The sequence below is a fragment of the Wyeomyia smithii genome, chromosome 3 (genome assembly GCF_029784165.1).
Source record: "Wyeomyia smithii strain HCP4-BCI-WySm-NY-G18 chromosome 3, ASM2978416v1, whole genome shotgun sequence".
Classification (NCBI taxonomy): Eukaryota; Metazoa; Arthropoda; class Insecta; order Diptera; family Culicidae; genus Wyeomyia; species Wyeomyia smithii.
Window position 1 is genome coordinate 209413972 of NC_073696.1, and position 17001 is coordinate 209430972.

At 39.7% G+C, this 17001-nt stretch overlaps 2 protein-coding genes across 2 annotated transcripts; one reads left to right on the forward strand and one right to left on the reverse strand.

The window, feature by feature from the left end:
* Nucleotides 1-7557: 7557 nt before the first annotated feature.
* Nucleotides 7558-8492, reverse strand: LOC129730185 (protein KRTCAP2 homolog). The gene is made up of 4 exons (XM_055689317.1): nucleotides 8324-8492; nucleotides 8074-8228; nucleotides 7885-8015; nucleotides 7558-7818 (listed from the first exon to the last, which is right to left on the reverse strand). Exons 1-4 carry the CDS (start codon nucleotides 8325-8327, stop codon nucleotides 7710-7712), a joined length of 399 nt encoding a protein of 132 aa, XP_055545292.1. The 5' UTR covers nucleotides 8328-8492; the 3' UTR covers nucleotides 7558-7709.
* Nucleotides 8493-11348: 2856 nt separating this feature from the next.
* LOC129731629 (FHF complex subunit HOOK interacting protein 2A-like) lies at nucleotides 11349-14858 on the forward strand. Its single transcript, XM_055691765.1, has 6 exons — nucleotides 11349-11629; nucleotides 11983-12819; nucleotides 12883-13336; nucleotides 13398-13528; nucleotides 13590-13795; nucleotides 13862-14858. The coding sequence occupies exons 1-6, from the start codon at nucleotides 11549-11551 to the stop codon at nucleotides 14583-14585; spliced, it is 2433 nt and encodes an 810-aa protein (XP_055547740.1). The 5' UTR covers nucleotides 11349-11548; the 3' UTR covers nucleotides 14586-14858.
* Nucleotides 14859-17001: the final 2143 nt, after the last annotated feature.

The window sequence follows — 17001 nt, forward strand, 5'->3', positions numbered from 1 at the left end:
ATATATATATATATATATATATATATATATATATATATATATATATATATATATATATATATATATATATATATATATATATATATATATATATATATATTATTTTTGGCTGTTTTCCAGAAACCGGAAGTTGCCATCTTACAATCCAAAATGTTGTCTGAGGTCGATTATGGAACATATTTGTTACCACTAAAAACATTCACCTGCCAATATGGTTCCATTTAGTTGATTAGTTCGCGAGATGTGCAGAAATTTGTGAAGAAACATGTACTTCCAGAAGAGGGATTTGGGTGTCAAACCATTATGTACATATTTGTTACCACTAAAAACATTTACCTGCCAAATTTTGTTCCATTTGGTTGATTAGTTCTCGAGATGTGCACAAATTTGTGTTTCATCTAACTATTATGGACATATTAGTTACCCCTTAAAACATCCACATGCCAAATTCGGTTTCATTTGCTTGTTTTGTTCTTGAGTTGTGAAGAAATTTATGTTTCATTTGTATGGGACCCCTCCCTTCCAGAAGAGGGAGGGGTCTCAAACTATCATAGGAACCATTGTCGGCACCAAAAACCCCTACATACAAATTTTCACAAATTTTCACGTCAATCGGTTCGGTAGTTTACGAGCCTATATGGATCAGACAGACAGACAGACCGGACTGCATTTTTATATGTATAGATTACAACATCAACATTTTAGAACCTAAAGAGTGAATATAAATTTATTGGATTGAAGTGTTCATGTAAATCTGTTTTTACAAATAAACAGAAGGGTTGTGTGCAAAGCCACGACCGCAAGGTTGAAGTAGAATACTTTTACAAGAAAGAGAACCCGGCTGCTTGCGTGTTAGTCATTTGTTCTAGTAAATAAACGTTGACTGATCAGATCAATCGAATTTTGCGCTTCAACAAGGATTGACCATTTTCAATAATATAGTAAGTTGCTTGTCATGGTTGGGGCTTGACAATTTTCAAATTTTGAGATGAAATTTTTTCGGATGTCGTGCTCCTGATTGAAGGAAGAGTTAATTCAGAACGTTCTGAGACACGAAAATAAAGTAAAATTTATAATTTTCACAAATTTAAAAACGTAAATTAACTCAAGACAACATTATTGCTTTAATCTTCAGGTTTTTATTTCATCCCGAAAAGGACAACTTGTTGTTCAATTTAGTATCGGATAAGATTCCGATTACATCTTTGCGTTATCACTGACAGTGCGAACTAAGTATTCGTTGTGATAAAAGTATTCGTTGTGATAATAGTGAAATGCTGATATAACACTCAAAACTAGACGGCTCATGTGTTGTCAAAATGAGTCAACTTTCCATTGAATGCATTTACTAGTGCCCACTATCGCACAGAGACTGCATTTCACTAAAGTGCCTCACTGCATCAGCCGCTATCGATGCTGAGATCCGCTGCAACTAGTGCGCTAACCATAGCCATGCCATAGTTGTGACGCTATACGCTGCCATTGGTATCCGCTGTCGCTGCATCAGCTGGCCGAGCTACTATCGTTGCTGGAATCAGCTGCAACTAGTGCGCTATCCATTGCTACGCCACAGCTGTGGCCGCTTTCCGCCATCGCTGGTATCCACTGCACTGCTAGTGCTGCTGTTGTCGCTGTCTAGAACTATTATGAGCGGCTTCGGCTGAAACAGGATCTTTTATAGGCCAAATAGCATGTTTGCAATTGCAAGGTATATGACTCTGTCCAGGGCTCTACATTTTCGAAACAAAACAATGAAACTGATATACTCGTGCTGTCATTTCGATTCGAACAATTTCATTTTCCCTTGATTTTATTCGGCTACTATCAACGAATCACTTCTTTCTCTCTTTCCCTCTTTCTTCTTTCGGATCATTTCGAATGAAACTAATGACTATTTCAATCGACGGAGAGAGTGACGGAGGAAGAGACTGTTTCCTTTCCTTTAGCGTCTCAATTGAAATTGGCACCGCATCGTGTCGTTTGATGGTAGTTTTGTAATACCGTAGGCCGTAGTTAGAACGGCAATGGCATCCAAAAAATACGTTACGCGTGTTCCGATCAATATTTCCTTCCTCTTTCCTATAATATAATGGAAGTGCTTTTTGAGCTTTATTACAGCTACGATAAATATAATTCAAAATATATATTCGTCTTAATAAGACAATTTTTGTATTGATTAGGTGATTCAAACACATCTGAATCTTTTGATTTTTTGCACTTTTGTGTGTATTTTTCATCGTTTATTTTAATTTTATTGTTAGTGAAAATTACCCTTTTAGTACCCAATTTCTTTACTGCCAGTCTCGAATCTCGAACTCGTGCTCATGTGGTAACTGTCTTGACATACATGCATACGTATCGATTTAACCCGTACATCTATTTCAAGTTTATTTCATAAACAATTTTACATATATATGAACTGAATTGTAGCTGAACAAGCGTTTCAGTATTTTGTACAAATGTAGCTGAACAAGCGTTTCAGCGTTTTGTACAAATGCAGCTGAACAAGCTGATGAGCATGAGTTCAAAATTCGAGACTGGCAGTATTTTTTTCACCAACAACATAATAAAAATAAACGATGAAAGTGCAAAACAATCGGAAGATTTAAATGTGTTCGAATCGCCCAAACAATAAAAGAAAATGTTTAATTAAGACAAATATATATTTTTAATTATATTTATCGTAGCTGTAATAAAGCTAAAAAAGCACTTTTTCAAAAAAACAAAATGTACAATTTTAGCCAAGGAATTGTCACATTGGCGCTTATTTAGATTATAAGCCAGCTACTGTTGGTTGTAAAAGAGTTTTTCTGTAAGCTGTACAAAGAATGAATAATCGCTTCTACAGAATCGATCAGCATGTATAAAAATTGTTCAAATGGCTGAGCTATTTCTTAATAAGTCCTTGTTCGGCTATTTAGGAAGCCGAGTGTAACAAGTAGCTGATTTAGTTCTCCAAAACCGACTGATTACAAGCTGATTAAACACTTAGAAATACATTTTTCGCCCTATGTTCAGCCGTCAGCTGAATTAGATTAGTTATAAATGTACTTATTTAACCAGAAAATGTTTCTTGGGAAGTATCAAGAAGCAATTCAAGCAGTTTGTTCAGTGTTTAGTTGATGTTGTCTAATAGCTATTTTTTAAATTGAAATAGCGCTTAACCGGCCAACAATCAAATAATGGCGTGGAGTACACAAGTTTTTTACCCTTAATTTTTTGCTTTTCAGCTGATAAATCAACCTAAGCGTTGTAGCAATCCGGTTCACCTTTATGCAGACTTTATTTAGCTATTTTAAAATAATTAGCTGTTTTTTTTCAGCGCAATTGTTTGTTGGGCGGCTTTAAAGTCGATGAATAGGTGGTGCGTGGGGGTTCTGTATTCACGGCATTTCGGCGAAGATTTGGTCCGTCGTAGACCGTCCTCCACGAAGCCGGCCTGATAACTTCCCACAAATCTGTTGGCTAGGGGTGAGAGGCGGCGGAAAATGATTTGGAAAAGCACTTTGTGGGCGGCATTCAGGACGGTGATCGCACGATAGTTCCCATAGTTCAACTGTTCGCCTTTCTTATAGATAGGGCAGATAAGGGCAAATAACTCCTCCGGTAGCTTTTCTGTATCCCAAAATCAAGCAATCGGTGAAAGCAAGTGGCGGGCCAATCTTTATAAGCTTCGCTCCGAGGCCATCCTTCCCAGTCGATTTATTGTTTTTCAGCTGCTTGATGGCATCCTTAATATCACCTATAGTTGGGGCTGGCACGTCTTCTGCGTTTGTCGCACCGACGGGATTGCTTTCTCCGCCACCATGGTACTCTGCCTAGCGTCGACGAAGTGCTGCTTCCACCTCCCGGTCACCTCACGATCGTCCGTCAGAATACTACCATCACAGACTAACAGACGTAACACTGGAACCTAGCTCCATCGCCACAAAAAACGATCATTTCAAATTTCCAATCGAAACACAGTCATCATGCGATAACGCCGTCTGGGGCGCTGTCATGCAGTCTCATACATATTTTGTGGTTTCCCATTTAACACATGCAGTAACGCTGGCGCTGATGTCGAAATACATGACGCAGCGCGAACACGACAGCAGATGGTGCTAGTGTTACTAACGTAAAGTACTGGAATCATCCGAACGATGATTTTATTGAAAATTTGTTCGAAGTGTTATGTCTGATAGTCTGTGCTACCAGCTTTTTCACGGCACAAAGCCTTCGCGGGATGCGTTTTGGCGGAACTTTCGCGTTGCCTAAGAAATATGCAGCTGTTCCAGCTTTGCATAATCCCTCCTCCTCCAAGCGGCGCTTTTTCTCCCGGATGATTTGGGTTCACTGCATCCTCTGCCTGTGTTTCTACACATTCTGACGAGTGGCACTGTGCACGCTTGCTGCCCGCGTAGCGTTCTCCTTATCTATCACCCTACATTCGTCGTCGAATTAATCATTCGGCTGGGTTCGTCCCACATGCCCGAAGACGTTCTGCGCTACGATGTAGATGGCTGTCTTGATGGTGCTCCAACAGTCCTTGAGAGGAGCTACCTCTAGCTGGTCCTCTTCTGGTAACGCAGCTTCGAGCGAATGCGCGTAGTTTGCGGCGACGTAAGGTTGCTTTAGTCGCACGAGATTTAACCGGGGCGGGCGTCGGTACCGAATTCTGTTAACAACGGAAAGTAAAAACCGGCGCATCCTAATCATCACCAGGTAGTGGTCCGAGTCAGATCTGATGTCAATGATATCTGAGAAGTGCCGATAATCAATTAGAACGTGGTCGATCTGTGTTTCTGTCTGATTTGGTGACCTCCAGGTGTACTTGTGTATCAGGTTTTGCTGGCAGCAGGTACTACGCACGGCCATGCTCTTGGAGGTGGCAAAGTCGATAAGTCTTAGGCCCATTTCATTGGTCAGCTGGTGTGTGCTGAACCTTCTAATCACCGGTTCGTATTTCTTATCCTGGCCGACCTAAGCGTTGAAATCTCTGATGACGATCTTGATGTCATGTTTCGGGTAGTGGTCGTACTCAGAGTCTGACAAAGTCATTTTCAACTGACAATTATCAGGTTATAGTGACGCTTTGACCCGTCGCTTTCAATTGAAAAGCTTTTGTATAATTTTCGAGCACTTCGTGAGTCACATGACACACAGTCGAAAGCTCTTGCTGTGATTCTGATAACTGAAGGGCTTGGAATTGATACAAACGCTTTTCAATTGAAAACGAAGATTATCACTATCACTCTCACATGACGAATCTCAATTGAAAATGGCAATGAGCGCTGACGGAGACAGAAGGCTTCCATACAGGATATATAGGAAAGAGGAAGGAAATATTGATCAGAACTTGCGTAATGTATTTATTGGATGCCATTGCCGTTCTAACTACGGCCTGCGGTATTAGAAAACTACCATCAAACGACGCGATGCGGTGCTAATTTCAATTGAGACGCTGAAGGAAAGGAAAGAGTTTCTCTCTCCGTCACTCTCTCCGTCGATTGAAATAGTCATTAGTTTCATTTGAAATGATCCGAAAGAGGGAAAGAGAAAAAAAAGTGATTCGTTGATAGTAGCCGAAAGGAATCAAGAGAAAATGAAACTGTTCGAATCGAAATGACAGCGAATGTTTCGAAAATGTAGAGCCCTGGTCGTACTCACGTTCCAGAATTCACTCTTGTCGTCTTAGGTTTTGGTGAGGTGAGGGCTGTGCACGTTTATGATGCTGATGTTGAAGAGCCGGCCCTTGATTCTCAACCTGCACATTCGAGGGCTGTTTGGCACCCAATCACCCGTTTACGCATATCGACCACCAGCTGTCCCCACCTCATGTGTGGTGCCGCAGCTCTGGTAGATGCATGACCATCTCGGAACGTACGTACCATTGAGTCCTTCCAGCACACCTCCTGCAGTGCTACGACGTTGAACCTGCGGGATTTCAATACTTCGGAGAGCACTCGTGTGCTTCCTTGGAAATTGAGAGACCAGCAGTTCCACGTGCCGAGTTTCCAATCCCCAGTCCGTTTTCGTCGCGTGGGTCTGTGCCGATTGTTCCAGTCCGAATTACTTTGTTCCTCGTTCATTACTTGTGAGTGTGGCGACTTGTGAGGCCAGCGCACCAACCCCTTGTCTCGCCGGAGGGCCGTCGTGCACAACACTGTTTAGAGGTGGCACGAAGACGGTAATCGGCCGCCCCTAACCTGGAGTGCTAACGCCGTTTTGAGCCGCTCCTAATATGGAGGACAGACGCTCGGAAACTCAAAAGAGATTTTCTTCCCCGTCCAAGTTCCGGCGGGGTTGGTTACTCGGTCTTCCCTTAGCTGGTATCGCAGGGAGGTCGGGATAGGAGTGGTTGGATATGAGGCTAAGCAGCGATGGTACGTATTATCAAGTCGTTTACCAGCCAGGAATCCAAACCTCTCTATTCGAACTGTGGCTCGAAAAGTAGGATGGAACCAGGGTTCGTTCAAAAGTCAAAGAAGCCTTCCGGATTGAAGTTCTACAAAGTCAAGAAAGTCCCCAACCGCGACGATAACTAGAAGTTAACGGCAAAAACACGCGTTCGAAAACTGTAAATTGTAACATTTTCACGTACAATTCACAAAGAAATTTACTAGAAGCATTACGGCCGGCAAAGATACACAGTAGAGACAGGCTACTATGAGGCAGACCCCGTATGCGTTGCTTGTGTGCTGTCGACGGGGATGACCGAGCTGCGGGTGTAAGGGGCGACTGGCGAGGAGCTCAAGACCGAGTTTTATGAAGGAGTGTATTGGATTCGGCATTCTCTATTATTTGTCGCCCTAAATAAATGATAGAAAACCTAGCCAGATGCCTTTTTCAACTGATAAAAAAACAAGATTTTTCGAGCATTATGTGAATATGTTAATAAGGTTTGAATGTTGTCGCGCCCTCGGCCACGTCTACATGCCGGAAATCGACCGGAATATGATGTTCGACACCATTTTAAAATCCAAGATGGCGACTTACGGTTTCTAATAGAGATGCACCGAATAATAGGGCTGGGAAAGTTATTTCTGAAAATTAACGAAAATTCGGATTATCGAATAATGATTTGAACTCGAGCTTGTCTAGGGTTATTCACTTTAATTCAAGAGTAATTTGGTTTTTAATTTTTCTCATCTTATCATCATGTTCTGTTGAATATTCGGCCGTCTGTTTTGGATGATAAGATGAGAAAAATTAAAAACCAAATTATTCTTGACTTGAATTGAATTTCCCTTGACAAGCTCAAGTTAAAACCATTATTCTGTAAACTGAAAATTCGGTACTTTTCACAAAAAACTTTTCCCCACCCCTATTATTCGGTGCAACGCTACTTTAAACGTTCGAAACCCCTCAATATTGGTATTTCCGAGAAAATGAGGATCGCTTTGGATGTTTATTTTCTATTTTTTCCCGCGCAGCGATGCCTTTTAAATTTCAATTTATTACTTATTTTGAATTACGTGGCTGCATCTATAAAAAATATGAGTACACATTATTTTCTAGCTATTTGTGTGCAATGTTTTCAAACGCATTTTCAATAATAATGAAGATACTACGGTGTATTTATAGCAACACGATGTATTTCTCTTCATTTAGTTACAATTAATTCCTGGATGCCTTATTAGTTCATTTTGTTGATCATGATAGAATCATAATTATTATGATTAGATTTAATTGCAACATAAAATTGCTCCATAGAGAAACATTCCATTCTATTTCTTTTTCTTCTTGCCGACATAGGAGTCTACGGGAACGGGTGCGTTGTGCACTTTTTGAGATATCTTATTGATATAATAGAGGGCAGCTACAGAAAATAATATACTGAAAACAAAGCAATAAAACACGTTAGATTGTAAATAAATCCCCCTTTAAGGTATTGATACTTACCAAGTGGTAGCGCAAACACGGTGAACCATTCCACATGCAATAAGGGATCCAATCAGACAAAATGCCACCTCCGGAAACAGTTTGGCTTGAAAACCTTTGCCTAAAACCACTGCTTCTAGATTGGAAACGGCCTGTAAGAAACATCACCTTAGTTATGTTTAATTTTTTCGACAGGAAAGTAGAACTTACGGTAAGCGATAAAATAAACAACCAAGATCCAAGATATCCACCGAAGATTGTCGCCATCTGAGAGGATGCAATCAGGGGACGATACATTTGCATGGCAGAAAAAATGAGGACGGCCGTCACCGAGGCCAGAACCAGTGAAACCGATGTAGGGACGGCTGCAAGAAAAACGGTAGTGAAAACCAAATGCCGGTTTTTGTTTTTCGGAGGAATACACTATTTCAATAGAATAACACAACAAAAAGATGTTTACCCATATTGTAATAACACTCTCCGTTTGAAGTTTAACAACACATCGAGTTATTAATGCTTATTTATCAAAATTTTGGTGATTTATTTTTTCTTTCTGAACTAATTCTAAAACTAGGCGGTTTACCAAAGACAAAACATGGAACAAAACATTTCATGCAATGATTTGACAGTTGTCAACAGCGATGCCAACCTTTTTTTATAAAAAGCTAGATGAATTCAATATAAAAAACTGGAGAAAACTGGATATATAAATTTGAAGCTTTTACATAAATTTATTTGATTTTCGGTTCAAAAATGCTGCACCGTATTATTGCATGTAACCAAAAAGGTTGAAAGAATATTGTTTACACATAGAGATTATAGTCACTGGCGTACTTGAATTCGAGTAGATTTCGAATAAAATCTTACAACCGAGGCGCATGAATGCACAAAATACTGAAAAGACTATACATGTAATAAGAATGAGTTTGAAAAATGTGGTGATGAACAGAAAACTGGATAAAACTGGAACAATTTTCGAAAAACTGGAAATATTCAACCTTCAGCTGTTTCGCTGACGATCTTCAAAAAAACTGGAGATATCCAGGGAAAACTGGAGGGTTGGCAACGCTGGTTGTCAAGTTGGCAGTGACAGGGTAGAATCCAGGGGAAGCATCGGGCGCAGCGTTTGGCGATACCATCAGGGATGCCAAGTCATTTTTTCAAATGTCTTCACGTCCGTGAAAAGATGTCTTCACGTGTCTTCCCACCCCTAAATGGATGGTTAAATTTATATGCACTGTTTATTTTGCTAGTCTGGCGGAGTGGACTCGGGAACCAATTTAAACTGTCAAAACGGCCAGTCAATGGAGTTGCTATACGACTGGTTCCCGTTTTGACAGTTTAAATTGGTTCCTCAATCCACTCCGCCAGACTAGTAAACTATACAGTGACTAGAATTAAAACTAGTCGAAGACTGGCAAAATCACCGGCAAATCAAAAACTGTCAAGCAAAAAAAGGTCGTCATCTCTGAAAATGGGGGTCTCAATCACATATATTAGGGACCATACTTAAATGACGACTCTCTCAGCTGGTCTCGAGGTACGATACTGGCTTAACAAGCCAGTCGTCGTAGGTTTGAGTCTCGGCTCGGGAGATACTGTTAGTGTCAGTAGGATCGTAGCGCTAGCGCCGCAATTGTCCTGTACACTCAACAGTTGGCTGCGAAGTCTGTGTTTAATAAACAGAAGGTCAAGTTCCGAATCGGAATGTAGCACCAAGGCTTTGCTTTGCTTACAACTGTGTTCAAAGGCCTAGAGTTAAAGTTTGGCCGACTGTCACAAAAAGCTCCAATCGAACTGTCAAAAATCGTTCCAATCGAACACCAGCAATGTTAAAACTATGATGAAAAAACTGTTGACTGTTCGATTGGAACTTTTCAGTGACAGTCGGCCAAACTTCACCTCTAGGGCTTTAGATGTGTTCACATACATTTGATGAGTGAAAACTAGAGATCCTCAGAGAGAGAGAGAGAGAGAGATAAGCGATGAAAAAAAAAACCGTTGATTTGGCAACTAAGTTTCACATATCAAAGGTGCCAAATTGCCGCAAACGCAGCCGCAACGTATCAATTGTGTTTAGGCCTTGACTATTGCTAGTGAAAACGTATAAACATTTTTCCGTGAAGCGTTATAACATTTTCAAAATGATCTGGGATCCCTGTATCCGGTGTATCGATATGTACACTATAAAAAAATTCCACGTCGAAGTTAAGTGACTTGCTGTTGAATTCGCACTACTTACCTAACATTTCAAAGTAAAAAGAAAATCTTTCGGAATATGTTAATGCAAAGAACGATAAAATCAACAGCAAATCACTTGATTTTCTCTTGTTATGTTCATATCTTTTGATATGCCTATGTTTGAGATAAGGAATGTCGGTCATTTAGATATTATCAGCTAATCCCAATAAATCTTTTGATCTTTTAATTGCTATTTATTTGAGATTTTTCAATTTTATTTTATCTTAGATTTTCAATTTAATTACAAAATGACCTCTGTCACCGTGTCGGTGCAATCGATTTCAGGATCTGTAAAAGAGTTGTTTTTTTGTTATTTCAATTTCAAAAATTCAATAAAACTTACTTTCAAACAAATTGTTAATCTCTTATGTAAATGTGCTGCTTGCGCCTTTCGCCACCATCACTATTTTTGTTTCGTTTTAAGTTTTTGACGTTTGTCAATTGGAATTGCAGCTGTAATTCAATTGATTTAAACCAGGGGGGATCTATCTGTCAAACATCGTGTAACCAATATATTCGGCAACATGGCGTTTGTTTTGGTTTTTGTTCTTTTTGGTCATGAAATTGATCGATGTGAAATATTATAGAATTGGAACGTTTTTTATCAAAACGCGAGAAACCGCGGAAAACATTCATGAATGTGTTGTGTTGTGATATTTTTCCCCCATTATTGTTCATAGTTACAAACATCATGGACCAACAAACGTCATGGACCAGAGTTGATCTGCGATAACACACACATATATGGAATTTGACAGCAGTGAATCCCCTCTGATTTAAACAGTGGTGCAAATACAAGAGATATTCATTATATTATGATGGTGATTTCCATTGAACAGTTTTCAACGCAAGATCATTTCGTTGGAAAATGATAATCATTGTGAAATCAACACTAAATCACTTCAATTTGCATTGCGACGTGACGAATTGAACCGAGTGCAAAAACACTTGAAGTAATCGTGCTATTTATTTACAGTGTAGGAAATGTATCTACCATTACGTGATAAAAGCAACCCTGGTTATGTTTTTTGTTTTTCTCGTTTCTGCTGCGCACACCGAGGGATGCCACATATATACATTTATCTGTAAAATATAAATTTTTGAACAAATTCCACGTACAGATATCTGTTTATCCCAATTTCAAGTAAAACAAATAGATTCCAACAGATTTTTTAAAGATTTGTTCACCTACAATATGTAGAAGATTTTTTTAAATTCAGAATACCTATTGAATTGTGACATCCCTGCACACACCCTGATCGCATATCAGCAAGCAATCATCGAAATCATGACCGTCATGTTTTAGAAGTGAAAATCAAAACATTGATAGCCATTCGTGGCACAATATTCTCAAAATTTACTTTTTTCCCATTTGCAGTGTGAAGAAGTGTAGAAAAACATGCAGAGTCTAGGCTAAATTGAAGCATACAGCCGGTGGTGTTTCATGTTTATCTGTCGGAAGTTTAGCGAGATCGATAAAATGCTGGGAAGATTATCTGAAGTCCTGCAGAATGCGGCCGATGTGGTGAGTGTTTTCTATTTTTGTTTTCAGCTTAATTAGATAATGCTTTTGCGTATTTATGCTTCTGATTTGTCCGTAAGAATTATTTTACAGTTGTTTTGGTTTTATATATAAAAATTTGGAGAAAATAAAATATTTCCTTTGTTTACCAAAACCTGTTTGAAGGATATCGATTATATAATAACGTGCAGGTACTCGGAAGTGACACATATATTTATTAATTATTTTAAACCACATTTTCGATCAACCAATTATCTACATTCAGACGACCACTCTCTATCAACAATGAGTAAAAGTGCATTAAGTGTATTATGAATTCCTAAAAATGATTTTCTTTTTCAATTGTTTGTATATAGATTGCACCTCCGCCGACTCCACTCCAGGATTTCGATTATCACTACAAGTTGGTAAAAAACTTCTACATTGCCGACAAAACGTTGCCGAAAATTCATATCAATGATACCAACATCCCGGTGCATCTAGAACAGATGCTGCAAATACTAATACAGGAAGAGCAACGACTTGAGGCACGAGCAGCAAAGGATAAGCGAATCGAGCAGTCATCCAAACCAGTGGAAGAACAAACATCAGCTATTGCAGTCGATGTGGAACCGGAAGCACCATGCATGGATTTCGTGCTGAATAATCGACCTTTAGATGTTCTCGTTGAGTTAGCTGTTAACGACACTCCGCCTGGGGCACGGCTTATAATTCTTAACTGGGTACGGCGTCTATTGTCTTGCATGAAAACACCACCCTTGGGGCATGCAAGCATCTTTCAACCAGTTCAGAAGTTAGTCGAACTATGCAACGGTACAGTTGCTTCGCCGTACGAAAGGGAGGAAATTCTTTTCTTGGAAACTGTAGCCGGACTTGTTCGAAAGGATTCCATATTAGTAAACCTATTCCTCAAATCTCATCATCATTCCGCACAAATGTTATCCAGCTGGAAGGGTGTTTCGGTTTCGAAGCCACCGGTTAATAACCCTCTATTCCAGAGCACAAAATTCGAGTACGCCTCTCGGCGAATCTCGCTAATCAAGGAAGATCAAAGCGTCGACAATGACGGTAACGATGAGCACCCTGATGCTTTGATTGTTCCGAGTGAGGTTCCTTTCGAACATCGATGTGACTGTGATGAAGAAGAACATTTCGTGCTGTTTGATGCCATCGTCAGTTATCTGGATAGCGCAGTAAGTGAATCGATTTTTTCATTTATTGGATTACTATTTCACTACCCGTTTTTATTTCTTTAGGACAGTACAATAATTGTTCGATCAAGCGAAGGTATTCTAATACTGGGTTCACTTCCCACGTTAAATACATCCTGCAAAGCTATTCAAAACAGCATTGGTCGATTCTGCACGATGATGGCTGATAGAGTTGCTAGTCACTGTCAGCAGATACCGGAAGATATGGATACGGGTGATATCGAAGATGCAATAGTGTCCTGGGGATTGTTTCCGAAGGATTGTGAGCAACCGCATTTCATTGGTCGCTACCAGTTGACATCATTCCTCTGCTGGTTGGATTACGCTGACTGCTTGATGAAAGAGTGCCCAGTTCTGGCGAAGGAATTAGGAGAGTTGATTAGGACTCAACTGTTGATCAACTACATCGAACCCGGATTGATGGGTGTGTACGCACCGTTTATGTTGGTGTTATCAGCAAAGATCATAAAAAAGACTCAATCGAGGGCATTGTTGGATGGTAATACAGTGAATGAGTAGCGTAAATTACATTTGATTAACACTCTAAACATAAATTTTAGAAATTGCAAATTGGCTAATTGGTGAGGGAGATATCGCAGATATTAACGGGGCAGATTGCCTGCTAACAATCTTAATTGAAAACGCTCACGAAAACTCCGACATTCTATTACAAACGTTGCAATTCATTGAAGTAACTCTAATCAAATTAATTGGATTTTCGCTACGATCTTTAAATGTGTTTCGCTTTACAGTCGCTGTTGGACAACCCGCACGAGAAAATTCTACATGGCATGATTTTCTTATACATCAACAGCCGGGGATATTTTGATGTGAGTGCTTCAACGATTCAGTCCTGGTCAGATGAAGAAGATAACCGTGAAAGACGAAGAGGAAGCGCCGATAATCCAATGAGGTCACGAACTCTGGCGCCACATAACATACTTAAGGTGATCAATCAGTAAGTAGATATATTTAATATGCTAGATGCGATGTTAAACTAACCTCAACCGCTTCACTCTTTTAGTTTTCTTCTGCTGTTGCCCCGGCACATTATAAACGATGCCGCCGGGATCTGCTACGAGGAATACATGCAGGACGCTAGTCGGCACTATCAGACGTGGATCAATAGGACGCGTGGTTTCAACTGGCCCGTGGAAGCCATATTGCCGGAGACTCCTAGCGGATCGCCGGCAAAGGATGGCTCAACATTGAATAGCCTCCCAGCACCCGGTACCAAGTTTAAACCCAAGAGCAAAGCTGAACTCAGTGAAGTGCAGTGCGGCGATAGTGGCATTTCCGAAGAAAGCTTTTACGAAGGCCCGCTACTGAAACTGCTTTTCTCTCACGTTAAGCATATGAGCAACCAAGCTTATGAGTTAAATTTAGCCGTGATAGCCATCCTATCCAAGTTGGCTCTTTTTCCGCATCCATACTTACACGAGATACTGCTGAGTCCAGAAATTCCGGTAGCCCCGGGGGCTACAACATTATGGTCTGTGATGCAATTTCTAGCGCGTCAACTTTTGACCGAGATACCTCGCGTAGAAAATTTCCAGGAAAAGATAGTGGAAACCGGAAAAAGGTTGCTATCAAATCCGCCAATTTGTGCGCACCATGCCGCGGCAGAGGAGGAAAACGAAGATGACGAAATCAATGACCCACTGTTCGAGTCGATTGTTGTGTTGGAAGAATTCTGCAAAGAGCTAGCGGCGATTGCGTTCGTAAAGTATCATCATGCTACCGAATGAGCGGAAGCAGTGTAAATGTTGAGGATCTGATACGTGAAGCCTGATGAATTGTGCATTGTGAAAAGTATTCTAGTGAAATTTTATTGTGTATAATTTTAACCTTGACTTTAATCGTGTTACCCGACTGGCAGTATCGGATAAGTCTTACCGCAGCAAACAGTTTAGCAACTAAGCTTTAGGCAAGTTAAGCAAGTAAGTGCATTCGCATTGGATAATTTGTTTCATATGATGTACCTACGAAGGCGATAAAAATACAAACTTACTCTAGTCCAATCCGTATTTTTTCATATCTTGTATTGTGAACTTTAAAATTATAAATCAAAGTTTTTATTACAATTAGAAAAATATTGACCGGAAGCATTAGTCAGAACCCTTAATGAGATTGGTAAAATTGGTAAGTGTACATTTTCGTTCTTATCAAAAATGTATTATTGAATTTTTGCATATTGCTAGATCATTTTGGTTGCAAACCGTCTATATCGACTGATTAGCTACACTTTGTAGCTGCATCTTTGTGATTATCCTAAGATAGATAGCTTCTTGTGATAAGTTAAGTAAGGCAGGCAATTTATGTAATTTTACAAGAATGCAAGAAATGAACGAGAACTACAGCTGTGACTTTGAGAAAATATCATACCTTATTCAGACAGGACTCGAACCCGCAATATCTGATGTCTCCGGTTTGGTGTTCTATCCAAACAATTTGCTGCGAAGCACTGTGGTCCAGAAATGAAAAAAACTGGTTAAAAGTCATTTTCTCGCGAATGTTACATTATATGGCAATGCTAAACTGTTGCTGTTTGCAACTGCTATCGCATTAAAACAGTAAAACAAATATCTGGCGTCCGTATGTCACCGGTGCGGTTTTGGAATGAAGATGATGGTAAAATTTTCAGTAAGCGTGACGTGTGTATTAGGGCGAGTAAAACAGCAACAACAACAAATCGTTCCAAAGTCAGAACGGTTGTATACTTTAGTGTCGGCTGTGCTTGGGAAGTAAGGTAGTTGTTCGGTATGATTTGGACAATCCATTTTATTTACCAATTTTTTCAATGTGTCTCAATCAATTAGTTGTTTTTGTTGCAACAACTCGATCGTAAAAAATTTGATCGATTGATGCCAAAACCTTTATAATCTTATAAAAAAAGACTGAAATATAAACGACACTTTTTCCATGGCTGAATTTCTTGATTTTCGTATTCAGACACTTAACTTTCAGATAGACGTATTCCTACGTAGGAAAACACGTGCGATAACAAAATATTTCTGCCAAAAAATTCAACTTCCGTGTGTGTATAGCGCTTGGACAATACAATTAGTGGTAATATTTGTTTGAGTTTTGTACGTCTGATATCTTTGAGCTTTGAACAGGTAATGAAAATCTTTATTAAATTTCCAAACAAGTAACTAACCTAGCACCTAGACTGCCGTGATATGACATATATACATATATATGCATACATAGCGCCATCTCGTTAAAGGTCCTATTCTTCCTTTCGGCTACGCCGTTTTGTTACCGAGAATAGCCAGCTGTATATTCTGCCCTGATACCTTTTTGTGCGTAGAATTTCTGTTCTGTACTGTTGCTTGTATACTCTCCACCTCTGTCCGATCTAATTGCCTTGGGTTTCTTGATTCTCCAGAAACGAACAACATCACGAATTTTAGCGTCAACTCCGGGTTTTTCCTTCATGAAGTATACCGTCGTATGTCTGATATGGTCATCGATCATCAATCGCGGATTGGTACGACATTCCAAAAATCCATTCAACTTTGTGGTTTCGCCGATGGATTGAACTGTCCAGAGAAGAAAGGCTGTAATTCAAAAAAAAAATGTTTTGTTGGGAATCGCCTACTTTGAACTCTGGAGGACGATTCGATCGAGTAGAATTGGCCACCGCACCAAGTTGATAGGATGCTGCTTAGACTGGTATTCCTCTAGACCATGTGACATCAGCTATGCTTGTGGGCTGGGCATATTGTGAGGATGCAGGACGACAGCCTGGTAAAGGTGGTTCTTGAAACCACACATGCCACTATAAAACCCAAAACAGCAACTTCTGTTCTGTGAAAAACGGCCCAAAATTGCCGAATAGCACCCAATAAGGGTATTTTCGTATTCAAAAAGATGCGAGGGAGTCGAAAATTGATGCCATTATGAATCTTTTTAAGGCAACTTTATTATTTTCAGAGTTATTTTTTGGGATTAGATAAAGATTATTAAAATAAACACGTTGCTACAAAATAGTTTGTCGTAATATTAAGGTCTATAATTCACAGGATTATTGAAGAGGAGTAGTTTGTTCCGAACTTATCATTTGCAATCACTCTTGAATGCTTGAATGCTTATGTAGTTCTACTTGCGGTCATTGCTTTGCACGCAAACCTTCATGACCATTAAATTTATACTTATAAA

Bases quoted from the DNA above. Each gene is read 5' to 3' on its own strand.
- LOC129730185 (XM_055689317.1), bottom strand. The intron at 8,016-8,073 runs GTAAGTTCTACT...TGTTTCTTACAG, and splicing joins TGTTTATTTTATCGCTTACC to GCCGTTTCCAATCTAGAAGC. The intron at 7,819-7,884 runs GTAAGTATCAAT...CTTTGTTTTCAG, and splicing joins CGTGTTTGCGCTACCACTTG to TATATTATTTTCTGTAGCTG.
- LOC129731629 (XM_055691765.1), top strand. From the start codon at position 11,549: ATGTTTATCTGTCGGAAGTTTAGCGAGATCGATAAAATGCTGGGAAGA. The intron at 12,820-12,882 runs GTAAGTGAATCG...TTATTTCTTTAG, and splicing joins TCAGTTATCTGGATAGCGCA to GACAGTACAATAATTGTTCG. The intron at 13,337-13,397 runs GTAATACAGTGA...CATAAATTTTAG, and splicing joins ATCGAGGGCATTGTTGGATG to AAATTGCAAATTGGCTAATT.